Consider the following 17603-nt stretch of genomic DNA (forward strand, 5'->3'; position numbering starts at 1 on the left):
AGTGTGCAGTTGTAAATAAAACATATTCTGGTAAAATCTTATAGGAATATGGATACTAACATTTTATTTTGATTCAATATTTTTAAAGAATATAAAATAACATAAACACACAACATGCAGACAAGATATATAATAGCACAGGCATATTGAAAATACATGCAAAGCAAATACTAAAAAATACATATCTATTAAACATGCCAAAACTGAGGCACAACTAAAACTAAGCACAAATAGAGATATAGCACACATGCAAGTCTAGATTTATAAGTTGCTCTTATTAATGTTTTTCTATCTTCTGAGTGAAAATTTTACCATGATTAGAGACTGTATGAAATTTTACTATATTTTTATCAACTTGTGAAATTTAAAATATCTGACCAAAGAGAGATAACTCTATATTTGAATGTGGTATATTTACAGATGAGTAAAGATTCGCAGTCCAGTGGAGATACAACACCACAGAGGTAGGTCAAACAGAATTAGATAGTTTATTTTCAGTCTAGAGTTAGAAAGTGAGAAATTGCAAGAAAATTATTTGCAGAAGATTTTGAAGTTTTTTCTCAGGTTTCTTAGTTTTTTAAATATTTTGTTTTGGAACTAGTTGGACATACCTACATAAGTGTGATTTTTCCGATTTTCTTCCCTTATATCAATTTGGAAAATTGATTTTCATATATGAGGGAGGGGAGGAGGGGTCCTGATTCCAAAATCCTGGGCTTAAAAAAACAAAATCCCAAAATCCTGAGCTTAAAAAACATAATCCAGAGGTCCCGAAATTCGAATAAAGAATTCCTGGATCCCGAAAGGTAAATCCTGAAATCCTGAGCTTAAAAACACCCGATCCCGGAGTCCCGATAAAGGTCCTATCTTCCCTAATATATTGCATAACATGGAGGTTCTACAAAGTGAAAATTCTCTCAAGGCCATCCTGGCTTCCAATGTCGGGCAATGCATTGCACTTCTGAGTGAGTTCCAAATAGATTTGCTGACCTCAAATTTTTACTAATTGACAAATTTGATTTTTGCTGGACATTGCTTTGATTGATAAACATATAACTGCTTCAGTTTTACTGCTACAAAAGTTATATTTGTATGCTGCTCAGACTTTTATCTTCTCCAGAAATTGAAAAAAAATAGTTTAAAGTAGTATATTTTAGATTAATTTATATTCTTTTACATCGATCTTCTTAAAATTGACATCTTTGGAAGTTCTGTTACATTGTAAATATTTCATTATCAAACTACATTTAGATTTTTTACAGATAAATGGGGTAAATGTAATATCTGTGTGAAATATAATACCTTTTTTGTGTATAATTCACTTTAACATGTTTAAGAAAGTAGTTAAGCAAGCAGATATGGTTAAAAGTTAATTCAGTCAAATCAGTGAATGTCCTTCCAAATGCTAACATAAAAATAAAGAAAATATATAATACTTCAAAATTAACTTGTTGTTTGAGGTCAAAACTTGACTTTATAGATGACACATTGGTTTAGAGTTAATTCTATCAAATCAGTGAATGTCCTTCCAAATGCTTACAGAAAACATAGAAAATATATAATACTTCAAAATTAATGTGTTAGGTCAAAACTTGACTTTATGGATGTGCACACACTAGTTTAAAGTTGATTCAGACAAATCAGTGAATGTCCTTCCAAACACTAACAGAAAACATAGAAAATATATAATACCTCAAAGATAAATTTGTTGTTATAGGTCAAAACTTGACTTTATAAATGTGCACACACAATCCCGTAAAGATTATTATCAAGTTTTAATCTCTTCCATAAATTTGATGAACACTTGAACTGACCATAAGTGACACATATCCTTCTAATAAACACTCCAAAAATTTGTAACTTTTACGTGTCATTTTGTGAAATTTATTAAAAGCGTGCATTTATGCAAGTTGATAAAGTATTTAAAGTAATCATGTTTATAGAAGGTTCTCTTGTTTCTTGATGTAAGTATTAGCATGATAGGATAGAAAAAAATTCATATGAATATGTTATTTGTTTTATACAAGTGTCTACGTACTTGAGTCGAGATGGGCGATAAGTTGTCCTGCCATCACCTTTGTTAAAAGGTTAAGTTGTTTTTAAACATTTAGATGGCGTTGACATGCAGATATCACTTATAGAAAGACCTTAAAATTCTTTGTGTTTGCTGCGGCCTTGTCTGATTTGATTTCATGTTTTTACTTTATTCTGCATACTAGATTATAGATAATTTGTTATTTGTTAAACATAAAAGTTTATAGTTCACCTGTACTTACGATATCTGCAAAAATTTGTATCGCAAGAAAAGGGTTTCAACTGTTTTCGACCAGTTAGTCAAATGCATTTTGTCAAAATATACTTTTCACTTTTTTGGTCTTTTGGAATATTTTGTTTGTGCTGTATTTAGACCCTTCGACCATGAAATTGGTTTTACATGCACACATATAAAAATTGCAGTTTTTATCCAAAGCAATCAAAGGTTTGAACTTTGTTTTCAATCTAGACTTGCATATATATAATTATATTTTAGATGAAAAACTTGGTTATTGAGTGTTTATATTGTATAATTATATATTTTCTAAAATGCTTACCTATAAATTTGCTGCATTTTTATGATTAAATTGTCTAATTTAGACATTCTAGACATTCTATAAGACCAAGGAAACATGTCCCGATAATAATTCAGTCACCACGTTATTCCGGGTACGTACACCAAATGTTTGTAATATTTTTCCTTAACATAAGACCTGTGGTGGACTAACTGTATTTTTGTTACATTAATGAATAGTAATCAGTTGTTTATTTTGCTTTCTAAACTTCTTGTAGGTGGTTGTTAATTTAAAAAAATATATATATACTCAAAGGGAGATAACTTAAATTTTAATTCTGACTTGTTTGGTTTTGTGGCATAATTAATATGATATTATATTAGGATTTCTGTTTTTGTTACATCAATGAATAGTTATCAGTAGTTTATTTTGCTTTATAAACTTCTAAAATGTGGGTGATTATTTTTTGAAAATTAGTCATAAAGGGGAGATAACTCATATTTTAATTCTTGGTTGTTTGGGTTTTGTTGCATGTGTAACATGATGATATGATATTAGGATTCTATTTTTTGTTACATTAATGAATAGTAATCAGAAATATTTATGTTGCTTTCTAAACTTTTAGTAGTTGATTACTAATTTGAAAAAAAAACTAATAGAAGGGAGATAACTCTGATTTTAATCCTGGTTTGTTTGGTTGTGTTGCATGTACAATATGATGAAAGGATTTCTGTTTATCCTATACTTATTGTTCCCTGTGGTACTTGATATTTATTTGGATATATATTATAATTGTAGAGAAAATGAAATTCAATTGTGCATTTTTTGAAATAGAAAAGTGAAGCATCTGTTACACATAGTTGATCTTTTAGGCACTGTACTTTTACAAATCATTAAAAGGGCTTTGATCTATACTGAAGTTTTCACAAGTATTTGTAAATTATATAATATTTATTTTTATTTCATCCTAAAATTAAGTTTTGTAACCATAAATTTAACTATTCTTTGTATGAAATGATTAAATTTGTATTTAAAAAAAACTTCTAGATTTAATGAGTTGCATCCTCATAAAAATGAACAATTCTACTTTGACTTTTGGTCTTAAGGTCATTGAACTGACCATTTCAAGGATATTGACCACAAACTTTATACATGTGTGTTGATTTAAATGATATCTTTATTATCATAGAATCAAAAATGTTAACTTTTAAATTGAATATCAGTGTTATAATTTATTCTCTGTCTGACATTCCATTAACTTATTAAGATAAATGTCCTTATAAGATGATATAGGTATCAGTAGTTAAACATTCTTAGGCTTTAGACATGCTCATGTTCAGGTAAGCTGTTTGTCTGAAATATTGTTTCAATGATAAAATCTGTGTTTTAATGTTGTGGTTTTGGATAGTTTAATTACACAAAACTTTATCAGAGTCCCCTGCCTTCTAAAACCAGTAAACCTGTGTAAAGTGAAGCTATTTTTTAAATCTGTATGGTGGAGCCAAACACTTGTACTTGTTTTATGTTCAAAGGTTTACAATGATGCTAAATGGCTACTGGAAATAAGTAGCAGAAACTTTAAACTTTGAAAAACCTCCCATTAATAATCTTGTCAGTGTGTTCAACTGTATTCTTAAGTTTTTTATGTCCATTTATGGGCACCATCTTTTCTGGTCTGTGCATATGTTCATCGGTCCATCCATTGGGCAGTTTGTCTGTCCCACTTCAGACTAAAGTTTTTGGTCGAGGTAGTTTTTGATGAAGTTGATGTCCAATCAACTTGAAACTTAGTACACATGTTTAAATGCCAAATTAGAGATTTCCCCCAATTTTCCCCCATTTTTACGGTCCACTGAACATAGAAAATGATAGTGCTGATGGAGCATCCGTGTACTGGGGACACATGCTTTTTTGGCATATATGAAAATAATGTTTTGTTTCTTTGGGTCTCTGACAGAATTCATTCATGTCATGTAATGCAAATTAGAAACTATATTTTAATGTAATTAATATCACAAGATTAACATTGGCATTTAAAATTAAAACTCACATTATAATTTTCTTTTTTTATAAATACATGTAGTATTATATTTTACGATGTACTGGAATCATATTTGCATAATTGCAGGTTAACAAGATTCACAATTATAAATGCACATATTAAATTCGGATTGGCAATATTAATAGCATGAAAAATATGTAAAACATTAATTAATTCAAATTAAAATAACACTTAACATGTTAAATTCTAATTAAGCCTGTTGAAGTAAGGCCAAAAGTAATTAGCACCGGCATCTTTATGTGTATAGAGCAGACTTCTTTTAACAAAATATAAAAAATAAGGTGAATAATTTATGCTTGATGTTTTGAAGTATACAAAAAGTAGTAGCTGTTGAATTCTAATGTGCATATACAGACAAGACTTTTTTTAAATTTTTAATGAAAAATAAAAAAAGGGGAATTATTAATTCTCAGATGTTAAAAGAATGTTCATTTTAAAATTTAATGAAGCATGGAAAGCCATAATTAATATTAGTTGCACCTTATGTACATAGTCCAGAATTTTTGTTTTACGAAAAATAAAAAATGGTGAATAATTTGTGCTCGAATGTTAAAAGAATGTGTATTTAGTGTAGTCATCCTGTTGTATATGAATATGACATAGTATATAGATGGAATGTAGATAACAGGTGTACATCTTCACCTGGTAATTAATTCAGGTGTAAAATGTGAGGTCTTGTAAAGGGCTGAAACAAAGGAATGTTAAAAACAAAAAGGTAAAACTTAGATCCTTTGTTCAAACTAGCTGCATTTCTCTATTTCTGACCAAGGAGGTGTATAAGTTTAGATCCTTGTCCTGAGTGACTTATCATTTGCAATTCTTAATTAAGATATATACCTGTGATGTTTTCTAATAAACCTTAATTTGTATGTAATTTTTAGATTACACATATTTATTTATAGTGGATTGGGAAACAAGTTTTGCAACTTATATTAATCCCTTCCCACTTTGTGGATGGGGGGTGCTGCCTGGAAGCAACATTAGCCTGCTATTTTTTGGAAAACTACAAGGGTGTTTTTAACGTGCATAATATATGTCTCTCTTGTGACACAGATCAGCCATTTATCGTCCCCTTCCGAAGGACTATCAGCGTTTCCTCAAGACCATACTTGCAATGGTGTCAAGTGAGAGCCCAAAAATTTGCTCGCTGAAATTTTGAGCCTGGAACGGGAATCAAACCAGGAACCTTTGTGTTAGTAGTCGGATGCACTAAATACTACACCACGACTCTCAGCAATTGTATGCAATTGTTACTGACAATTTATTTCAACTGAAGAAGAAATATTTTTCATGAACCCTTTTATTCAGTGGAACTCTGCACACAAGCTTACAGGAATATTAGTATTTTGTTGTACATATAAGTAACTGTCACCCACAAAATCAACAAGAAGTTACTACCAAAAGTACTAACAAGTCCACAGTTTTACACCATATTACTGGCTTAATTCAGGCATTTCAGATGCAATAGTTATTCCTTATAATACACAAATCAAAATCTGTATTGCAATGGCAATTAAACTGGAGACTGAAAGACAGCAAAAACAACTGTTTTTATGGTAATACAGATCATATTGAATATGCCATAGTGGTAACAAGTTGATTAAAACATTATCTTTGGCACTGTGCAGCATATGGTAATTTTTAATGAAATACTTTTGGCGAAATCTTGAAATACCCTTCATGACAAATCCCATTGCAATTTCTGCTTTATTCTTAATCTATTTTAATTAGTTGTATATAAAGATATATATCATCAATTAAGTATAGATATTAAAAGATTGTTGATGGCTGATTTTATCACTTTGAGGTTTAACTATTGTTCTTAACTGAGAATGTCCAAAACATGTCAAAGTAAAGCTGTCATTATAATTATACAGTAGTTAACCTATATTATATATTTATGGCCTGTGAAATCTATAAAGGGACTGAATAGAATCGAATTGTTTAAATTCTTCATCATGAACATTAAAGAATGTCAGATTTAACTATTTAAATTTCTAACAGTATGTTTTAAAGGTACATTGCAGCTTATAATTTACATGTTTCAACATTCAATATCGGTGGCGGATTCAGAAATTTTCATAAGTGGGGGTCCACTGACTACCTTAGAGGGGGCCTGCTCCAGTCGTGATGCAGTGATTCCCTACATAAGTAACCAATTTAACCCGGGCCCCCTGATAGGATTGTTGTCATCTATCATTTCACGCTTTTAAAATGTGAAAACCGTAAACTTTCTGTGAATGCCTCAATTTCCCAATTAAATCAGGATCGAGCCTGTGATTCAGTGATTGTGGTTTAGTTTGTCAAACTGTCAATCATATTTGTTTTTCATTTATTGTTTAGTAAACAAATCAGGTTTTTGAGTGCTCTCATTTGATTTGTTTTATATTTGTCAATGTGGGCCCTTTTATTAGCTAGCTATGTGGCATTGGGCTTTGCTCATTGTTGAAAGCAGAATGGTGACCAATAGTTGTTAATTTCTATGTCATTTTAATAGTATATGGTGGAGAGTTGTAATATTGGCTATTAGTATGGCGTTCATTATCACTGAACTAGTATATATTTGTTTAGGGGCCAGCTGAAGGACACCTCCGGGTGCGGGAATTTCTCGTTACATTGAAGACCTGTTGGTGACCTTCAGCTGTTGTTTTTTTCTTTGGTCGGGTTGTTGTCTCTTTGATACATTCCCCATTTCCATTCTCAATTTTATTACAACTGATTCTTATGTTGAGTTGTGGTGTTAAATTGATGTAAAATTTTATTTTGAAGATATATTATATTGCTGAATATTGTGGGCTTTGCTCAATCTTGAAGGTTGTATGGTAACCTATAGTTGTTAATTTGTTTGTCATTTTGACTTTTGTTGAGATTTGTCTCATTGGCTATCATATACCACATCTTCTTTTTCATCTTTATATGATAATTGGTGTTTTTTGGTGAATGAAAAATGTGCAGTTGACATCATAGTATAGCTTCTATGTATTGATTGCTCAAACTAGCAAACAGTTTTGGCCTCGTTATACCATATAATGTTATGAATTATTATAAAATTTGTATTATTTTCTGCAACATATGGTTAGATCCCATTAAAGATTATAATTTATACATGATATTACTGAAAATGAAAATCGGCCCATAAAAATCAATAGATTATTTCTGTAATATCAACTAACTAAATATGTTGTATCACTTTCCCTATAAATACCACAATGGATTGTGAGGGGCTTAAAGAAAAAGAGATTTTTACTTATCCATTAAATAAAGTTTGATCTATTTGTATATTCTATTGTTACATATACAATCATAACTTCTATGTAACATTCTTTTATGATACCTGGGGACATTATATATTGGGTCCATAATACGATATTGGTTTGCACATTTTAAAAGATCCTTGATCATACCTCAACCTTTTCGTTATTGGATTATTTTCAAATTTATCAATAGTGGGTGTTGCACATAAAAATAAATGGAATGCAAGAAAAAAAATAACTTTTGATCCTGGTAGCATTATTGTGATTTGATATTATCCATAAATATATATGTGCCCTAAGGGAGCCTCTAAAGTTGTCATTAACTATGTGAGGTAAGGTGCCATGTTCAGCCAGGTATGATGTTGATGTTTGGTCAAAGTTAGTATTCATTCATCAATCTAGTCCTCTTAATTAAGACTGTACGTCTCCGTTACTTTCGTCATGATGAAGTCCATCCTTGTCCGGGGAAGAGATTTTACGAGTAAACAGTAAACAATGATCGATTAAAATGCACTTATGGTGAATTGTTGTGGATTTTGTGTTTTCGTTGGTTTGAGTATGTCCCGGATAGGGAGGGATTAACAATGGAATTTCCTGTTTATATAGTAGATGGGGATAATTATTTGGATCGGAGGAATTTACCGTTGAATACAGTCGTTCCCAAAGGTCACGATGGATGGAGGTCAGTATATCAGAGGATATCAGATAAACATGAATTGTTGTATCAATATTATTTGTCCCACATATGGTAATACAAACAAAATTGATAATTTACATATGTTTGCTAAATATATTTTGTTTTTATATAACAAACTTTCTTTTGTTGATAAATGAATAACAATTTTACGTATGAATAACAATTTTAAATTCTACAATCAGCTGTTGTTTGACATAATATTTAGCTTTGATTTGCCAAATATTGTTGTATATTTCTAAAGTATATGAGAAAATTTTGAATTAAAAAACAATATTTTGATCACACTTTTGCTTTGTATGATTATGGAGCACTTTTCAAAATAGAGTATATCCCGAACTAAAAACATGATTTAATCAAAATAAAATTGGGGAGGGGGAGGGGGATTATTCCATTTTATTCAACATCTGATTCAACATCAGTTATAATACAGTATAATATCTGAACACTCGATTGAAACCTGTCATAAGTCCATATTATAATTTATCCCCATGAATACATGAACCGGTACTAGTGTTACCATCTTCTGTGTTTCTATCTGTTTGTCTGCGTGTTTTCGGTTTTATTTGTAGCAATTCTCTGATGTAGTATATCAAGGATATTTCCCAAATATTATACGACACTGGCCAATTTTGAATCTTCAACTATGTAATTTCTTAACATTTATAAATATTTTGTATTTGAATGTTATACATGGGTCACTTCTGGTCACTCACATGTCCAATACTTATTTCAGGAACTTATGTAAGAACTTCCCAGAAAGGTGAGAAAGTTCAAAGTTGACACATTTATGTGTTGTACATCTTGTCAAAGTTTATACTTTTTGTGTATTACTTTCCCCAGAAGCTAGATATGTTAAATAAAATTATATAAAAAATACTGTTAAACATGACATGAGTGACAGGCTAAAAACCAGGGTAAATTTACTGATGTTTTGTAGTTTTCAAAGTTCAAAATGGACTAAGGATTTCAATTTAACTTTTAGGATTCTCTTGTTAGTGATTCTTTAATTTTAATTTCAATCAAGTATTTGTATGGTAAAATATTACTATACAAATTCTTGTTTCAATCAACAACAACAAAATCTGACTTAAAATGTACAAATTATATGTTCTTTTTAGACATAGTTTTCCAAAAATTAGTTCTTCTAAAAATTTTTGCTGTCTTCACAGTGAAATTCACTGTAGATCATATGTTATGATAAACAGTAAATTGATAGATTTACATTTACGTTTTATAAACAGTAAAAATGTAATTATCAAAACCATGACTTTAATAAATAAATAAATAAGGAAAATCATACTCATGAGTATGACAATAAAAATGTAACTGTTTCAAGATTAAGATTATTAGAATTAAAAAATAAACAATAAAATACCAGTCCAGTTCAGTGAGGATTTGTCAAGTGTCAGAGGGTTAGGTGGTAATCAGTAGTAATCCTAAACCACTCAAAAGTCATTGAATTTCAATGGTCACACATTTAACACTTGATTAACTGATTAAATGGAATTTTAATCTTGATTTAATTTGGTGGAAATTAAAGTCAGCTAAATTTTGAAGACTTAATAGTGTATGAGATAGTAAATTACTCATGCTTAAATGAAGGATAATTTATTCATTATAAAGTTCAAGATTGGAAAAGTTGTTTTAAAGTTGATGAACGAATTGCATTCTCAATCAGCACCAATGATGTGATTGCATTGCAATGTTTACAGCCAGCTGCTATCTGGTTCCTCAGTCTGGTACATGAATTCTAAATTGGGATATTCCATATGCATGCAAGTTATTTTGACAAGTTGGAAACAATTAACTCTCTGTCTACAAAATGTTCAGAAACTTAATGGCTTGAAAAATAAATGCATATTTTTGGCAGCAAAAATGTGAGTTGCAAATTAGCTGCAGAAGGCCAAAAGGTTAACTTATAGATCAGTTCTGTCAGGTGCAGTAGAGAAAAACAGATGAAAGGATATTTATGTTAAAACCAAGTAAAAGGAAATAGCATCTTCACAAGCAAGTATCCTGTTAACCTCATCTTTAGAATCATTGGCAGCTTTGATCGCTTCATGCATTATTGTGTTACTGTCTACTGGAGAAGCATTATTATGAAGATTCAGCAAAACTTTGCAGTGTGTGAATTTTAGCTAGGTGAAAGAATGATACTAAGGCAAGCGTGATAGGTGGAAAGTGGTGTCTAAGAGGCTCTCAAACTGCTTATGTGAAATTTGTTGACTTACAAGTGTATAGTTCCTGTAAAGATCTATCTTTAGCTTCAATTGTTTAAGATTGTGAACATCTGAAACTTTATTGTGGTCAGTTTGTCCTGTCTAGAGGAGTGCAGTAGCCAGGCCCTGTCTCTCCTTAAAGTGATTTCTGCGTGTGTTGTAGTAGGACCTATATCTGAGGACCACATACTTTTAATTTATGAATGACAATTACAAATGTACGTTGTGGGAAAGAAAGACTTACAATTCACATAACTAGAACTTCAGTACAAAGAAAAAAGCAGCATATTATTTAGTTGATCATCTTGGTGATATTGCACAATTCTATTTAATTGTTAAATAATGGATTTACTGTCTTATGTTCCTCATAATGGAATGAGATCCAGGTATGTTGATATAGCATGGTAGTATTATACATGTATATGTTAAAAAGATTCTTATTTTTAAAAGTTTCTAAGGTTTGATGTGGTTGATGTGGTTAAGTAGAAGCTCAATGGTGTCTTACATCTTGATGCTACATGCTGGTTCATTATTCATCCCAAAGTTTCAGTTTTTACTGTTAACACTTTTTATGCAAATGAGTTCACTTCAAGTTTTTGGTAGGGTTCATGCTACTCAATGTAGTTTCTGTGTAATTTTGTTGTTATTTTCCCCCCTTTTTGGCCATGATGTCGGAGTTTAATTGGCCCCTTGATGCATCTTCTGGCAGTCTCATTAGATTTGGCATGGCCTTGATCTTGCCTAGTTCAGACACAGTCCTAGATCAGCCCCACAGTCTAGAATGTTAAAGTTGTGTCCATATAATACCCTAATATGCATTGTATGATTTGTTAGGCGTAAACATGAGATAAGATTGATATAAGGACATGTTTCGACTAATAAGACAGTTTTCTTATTATACATTGATGACTTTTAGTCATGGTTATTTCAATACAACTAGGTTTGTTAGGCTCATTTATAAAATCTCTGAAATCTAGAGGATAAAAGTGACATCGTATTACAGTATTTTGAACAATACACAAGGAAAATGATATAATTCTAAACTATTTACCTAGTATTTGTATTGTATACAATATATTATCATAAAATAAATTTTGTTGATGGAATTTATGAGATAAATAGGTAATAGGACAAGGGAATAGATCTGGAGGGCAAATACTGTCAATATTTCTACAACTCAGCTTTAAAAACCTCACACCTAGTGACCGTGTATGTTATGGTCAGTGGAAAAGGAAAAATAAACCAATTCCTCAGTTCTTTATATGTTTACAAGTTATAATCATTGTAAAAAAGCTTTTCCATTGCTAATTTTGGTACTTATTGAGAATCACTAACTTCTTTTATACATTTGTACCATCTTGAAACAGATGTCACAAAGAGAAGTTCTTAATCAAATTTTTCGAATGAAGTTGGAAGGTGGTGGGTTAGATCTAGTCTGTTGTTACTGCTCAATGTTGCTGTTGATTCCTGATAGGTTTATTTTGTGTTATCCAATTCTAAGGTCAGATAATTTCATTGGTGGCTTTTTTATATGAACTGTTAGAGATACCCCTTTCTTTACTGGCCGAACATTCAATTAATTACATACCCCTATTAATGATTTATTTATCAAACTGGCATATTGTCATGAGTTTTGGATGACTAGATCTATGTGCTCAGGATTATTGGACCACTTTTAATGTCTGGAGAACAAATCTGGAAGTCTGTATACAACTCTCCTATTCTCCAATCTCTGTCATACCAGAATTGTGTAGGACAGCATATAACCCCTCTGGCAAGGCTTTCCTGATTGAGCAGGTCTTTTGACTTTGATGGATATTAATTTCATCATTTGACTCCATCTTGTTTCCCTGGGCCACAGTAACAATTATGGATGAACATAAATGTAACATTAAATATGGTGCCAGGATTTCTATTTTTTATGGAAATATGATATTTTAATCAATATTAAATTGGATTATTTACCTTGATTCAATTCTCAGGTAAAATTTTGTCATCAGCAGCTGACAGAAATATTTCAGGAATTTTAAAATCAATGATTATCAATAATGGTAAATTGGGTTCACCAGAGGGTTTCCGAATGAAATCTTCTCTTGGAGTTATCTTTGGAGTTGGTCTTTGCTATGGCAAACAGATTCTAAGCAGCAGAGTGACGTTTTAATGTTTTTGAAAAAAAAGAGTGAGATATTTGTATTATATCTGAATTAAAAAAGAAGAAGATGTGGTATTAATTGTCAATAAGACAACTCTCCTCAAGAGACCAAATGGCACAGAAATAAACAATTAGACTAGTTTGCTAGTTTGAAATAGATTTTAAATAGTATATGACGTATAATTTGGTTATATTTACAAATGCTAATACACATGTACCATTGAATATCAAGTATTAATAATTTATAATAATTCCATATTCATCATTAGTAAATTAAGGAAACAGATAATAGATGGTCACTTGTGGTCAGTGTCTGGTCATCATCAGAAGTATATATATATATAACCTGATTCACATAAGGTATAAGGAAACATTTGTGGTCAGTTAAGAAGGAGGAAATCCACAAGGTGACAGTTTTACCTGGGGACAGGTGACGCATCAAAGATCAGCTGGTGATAAAACAAAATTACAGATACAGAAGTGAAAAATTATTATTTATAAGTCATAAAGATTACAAGATTTTGTTCAATTATGATATGATTTAATGGGAAGTAACGAAAATGTAAGTTATGGTTTAATCTAGGTTTTGGCAAGCTTTCTATGGGGATCCTGTTCATTTTGAAATTGTAAAATTAACTTTTGGCCTGTTTATCTGGTAACATATGATATAGACATTAATTGGCTTTGATGATCTGCAGCAGTTTCAGAATCATATCATTCTCCCCAACCCCACTCCTTAAAAAAATCCCTTGTAAAAAACAGAAGATATTAATTTTTCTACAATTTTGACGTCAAACAGGCAGTAAGATCCATCAATTTTATGCTTATTTTATATTTTTGGACAATGATATATAGATATATATGTCAATGGTTACATGTACATGTATTTCTAACAGTACATGTATTGCACTGAGTGATCAATTTCTGACAGATGGACAGTTTGTAAACAATTGGAGTGATCTATGTACATGTGAAAATAAAATTGTACTATTTTTGGGGAACGGGACAGCACATAACTACTTGTGTACTTATTATTTCTTCTTGGAAACCCATCAAGTTGATGATGAGTAAGTTTTGTTACTTAGTAGCAAACAAGATATGATGGGACTGGTTGTCATTTTAGCAGTATATTTAACATTGCCATAAAGCAGGACATTTTTCTAGTCACAAAATCAGGTTCAGTCCACCAATTTTTCTTTAAAGGTCCTGTACTAAGTCAGGAATATGGTAGTGTTATCTAATACATGTAGTTCCTTTCTATGCATGTTGTGTTGCATTCAGCCATTGTTGTTTGTGGAATTATGTCTGGTGTGCTTCAGGTGTCTTTCTGTAATTAGGAGAAAATGGGAGTCAATTTAAGCCCATGACAATTAATGTCAACTTTTGCTTGTGAATTTATTTAACTCTCAAGGTATAAGTAGTTATACAATAGCTAAATTCTTAATTGGGATATCTGAGAAAACTTGACTTAGATTTTACACAGTGACAATTATCTTCTTTCCATTCTTGACATGTAAAAAAAACCAACAACAGACCAATGAAAATCAATATGGATGTTAACTGTATACTGTATATTTATAGATTGATTTACTTTGATGTTAAGTATAAATATGTTTTTGATATCATTTCCTTTTAGGTGAATATAAAATCAGAAATAAACCTGATTTGTTATGACATCACTTTTACAACTAGGATGAGATGTTATGTTTTACCCACTGTTTGTTATGTACACGATCCATATTGGACTGTTCAATGGAAATGAGGCTGTTTAACCAGCTGAATTCAGTATGTTAGTGGAGTCTCATTTAGTTGCTGTATATCAATTGTTGTTTTGCTTTTATTGTTTTATACATACCATACATTATAATGCTGTTTATTTTTCCTGTTTGAATTGGTTTATTTTTTGTCATGGAGTACCTTTCATAACTTGCTTATAATGCAGTCTAGGTTTTGCTCATTGTTGAGGGCTTACTATTGAATACATTTACATATTTGATCTTCAGTGGATGGTTGTTCCATTGGCAATCATTCCACATCTTCCTATATTCATATTTTTGAAATTGATCAATCTTGAACCTCATATTTTTGAATTTAGTCAATCTTGATCTTCCTCATTGATATAGCAATGCAAAAATTTATGATTAATAAGTCATTTATTTATGGTTTTAATTTTTCTGTCCCTTTGCCAGACACTAATGGACTTTTAATATAAATCTTTGTAAAGCATTCTTGATCTTCTACTATATGCTACATTTTTGAGGTTGAACCAGATATCGGATACATTTTTCCATATTTTCTTATAATATATATATATACCTTGACCTAAACTGTCATTGATAATTGAGAATTATTAAAATAAAACAGAGGGTTAAATATTTACCTGATGATTAATAGAAGAATACACTATATACCTACCTGAGTCATGCTAATGAATATTTAATGATTTTTACCTATATTGATTAGTTTACACATTATGTTTTGTTCAATGGAAATAATGGAGTGAAATTAATGATTTTTGAAATTGATATATTTTGAATGTGGTCTAGCAAATTTGTATCTGTATTTGAATGATATTTAGGGTCTAATTGACCATTGCTTTTTCAATGAATATGTATTTTTGGTTTTTACTATGATGAAGGATATTCCAGTACCTGTGTTTTCTGTTGGAAGGTTTGTTTTTATTTAAATATTACAATAATGTATTCAGTAGAGAGCCAATGAGACTGTCTGATGTTTTTCACAAAACTTTAGGGCTGCATGCAGTGTGTTGCTTATGAAATAGAATAATTGCTCTTAACTTATGCTATTTTTGCTGTGTAAATGTTAAGTTAAAATTTCAATTGTGAACCTCTTCATCATAGAAACATATAAGATATCAGAGATTCTCTCTAATGAAACGTATTGCACTGTTATATCTGTAGATTATTCTTGTTGCACTATTTGACATTTCAATCCATGTTTCTTTTGTCTTGTTGCTGTGCCTAGGTTTTAACTGACCATAGGTTTAATATTGTGGTTCCCAGATTAAGGTTGGAACAACATTATACTACTGAACTGTTTGGTCATGGTGTAAACAGGTACAACTTTGACATTAAGTCCTTAGTTTTGAGTTCATTGGGACAGTATGGGTACAAAATTAAGCTTCTCTGGTACATATAGGTACAATAATAAGCTACTTGGACGTAATGGTACGATAATTGAGCTTCTGGAGTGTCTTATTTACAAATATTGCTAAAAGGTCTTTACCCTAGAGATCTCCACGGTGCTGAGGTCTGCAGGTTTACGTATTGAAATAATCGTAGGTGCAAATTAAAATCCTCGGATCACGAAATAAAAAGTAACTAAGTGCAAAAAACAAAAGTAAATACTATATATTAGACTGTGATATAATAGTACTTTGATTAGGCCAAATAAAAAAGATGTGTGTTTCTTAGTACCCTTCTTTTTTAAGCTAAAAAATATCCTACCCTAAAGTTTTTCTTGTCATTTTTCAAAGTCAGAATGTCTCTCTTTTAGACTCAATGTAAAAATATGGTAAAATAAAAAGAAAAAAAACCTAGCCACCTGTCATATGTTTTTCAAAAATGTAATAGGAAACAAACATATTATTTTGGCCTTAAATTGGATTCCTTGAGTGTGGGCAGTCAAATAAAGCCTTTATAATCCTCTCAATTAGTTCAATATAATTACCTTTCATTCATTTATAATAACTTCAAAGGAACATAATAACCTTACTACCTATTGTTGTAATGTAAGTTCTAATGTATACAATAAATATTACTAAACAACTTTTTGAGATGTCTCCTAGTTTAAAAAGATGACACATGTATGAGAACTTGGGCCCTGTCCAAAAGTATTGATATCAGTGATCTGGTTCTTAAACAGGGAACATTTAAAGATATTTGTACCATGAGGTGGATTGTAGTTTATGTTGTCTTATGAAATCATAGCTATACCACAGTTACAATTACAAACTTGTGTTTGATAGAACGATTTAATTGATATAAGACTTTGGAATAGTTTAAAACTGTTTTTATTTGAATTATTTACATGATGTTGGACATGGCTTATCAAAGGACTTATCATTTAGGGTGAGTTAAGATTTTTATTACTTTAAAAAGTTTATTTAATTTAAGTAACTGTTTCTCTTCTATTATTTGTCTGGTTTCACATGGAGGCCAAAATAGCTTAGAAAATTGTTCCACTATCAACTGTGATTAATCAATTATGGTCGGCATCTTCGATAGCCAAGGGTTACAATCCACTTTCCATCTCTTCATAAGATTGGAGTGGATCCTAACCCTTGGCTTGGGAAGATGTGAGGTTAGACGCTTATTATACTGACATTTATTCTTATTAAGTGCCATCTTTATAGGATAAATACATGTATTAAGAACCTTTCTTGCAGCAGACATACACTTATAATCTTGGTAATTGTTTTTTGTATTTATCCATGTTTGTGCCATAAGATATACCCTGTTGTTTGTCAACATGAGAATGTTTATCAAGTCTTTGAAGGTTGATACATGTAGCCTTTAGGGTACAAAATTGGAATACACAAAAAGTACATAATACTTGTACGTTACTACTTACAAGTTCCTTGATTTTATTTCCTTCATAAAAAATATTTAGAATTAATTTCTGAATTCCTCATCCAGTTAAATTCATAT

General features: G+C 30.7%; 1 protein-coding gene across 7 annotated transcripts in view; it reads left to right on the forward strand.

Annotated features, from left to right (window-relative positions):
• The window catches only part of LOC134697259 (serine/arginine repetitive matrix protein 2-like), a 107061-nt gene that overhangs the window by 73141 nt on the left and 16317 nt on the right, over positions 1-17603 (forward strand). For 6 of the 7 annotated variants that reach the window (XM_063559417.1, XM_063559419.1, XM_063559421.1 and 3 more), the window contains 2 exons: positions 421-464; positions 2635-2703. In XM_063559417.1, the coding sequence (XP_063415487.1) occupies positions 421-464; positions 2635-2703 (113 nt within the window). The remainder of the gene's footprint in view (positions 1-420; positions 465-2634; positions 2704-17603) is intronic. The other variant, XM_063559418.1, reaches the window with a different exon arrangement.

The sequence above is a fragment of the Mytilus trossulus genome, chromosome 14 (genome assembly GCF_036588685.1).
Source record: "Mytilus trossulus isolate FHL-02 chromosome 14, PNRI_Mtr1.1.1.hap1, whole genome shotgun sequence".
Classification (NCBI taxonomy): Eukaryota; Metazoa; Mollusca; class Bivalvia; order Mytilida; family Mytilidae; genus Mytilus; species Mytilus trossulus.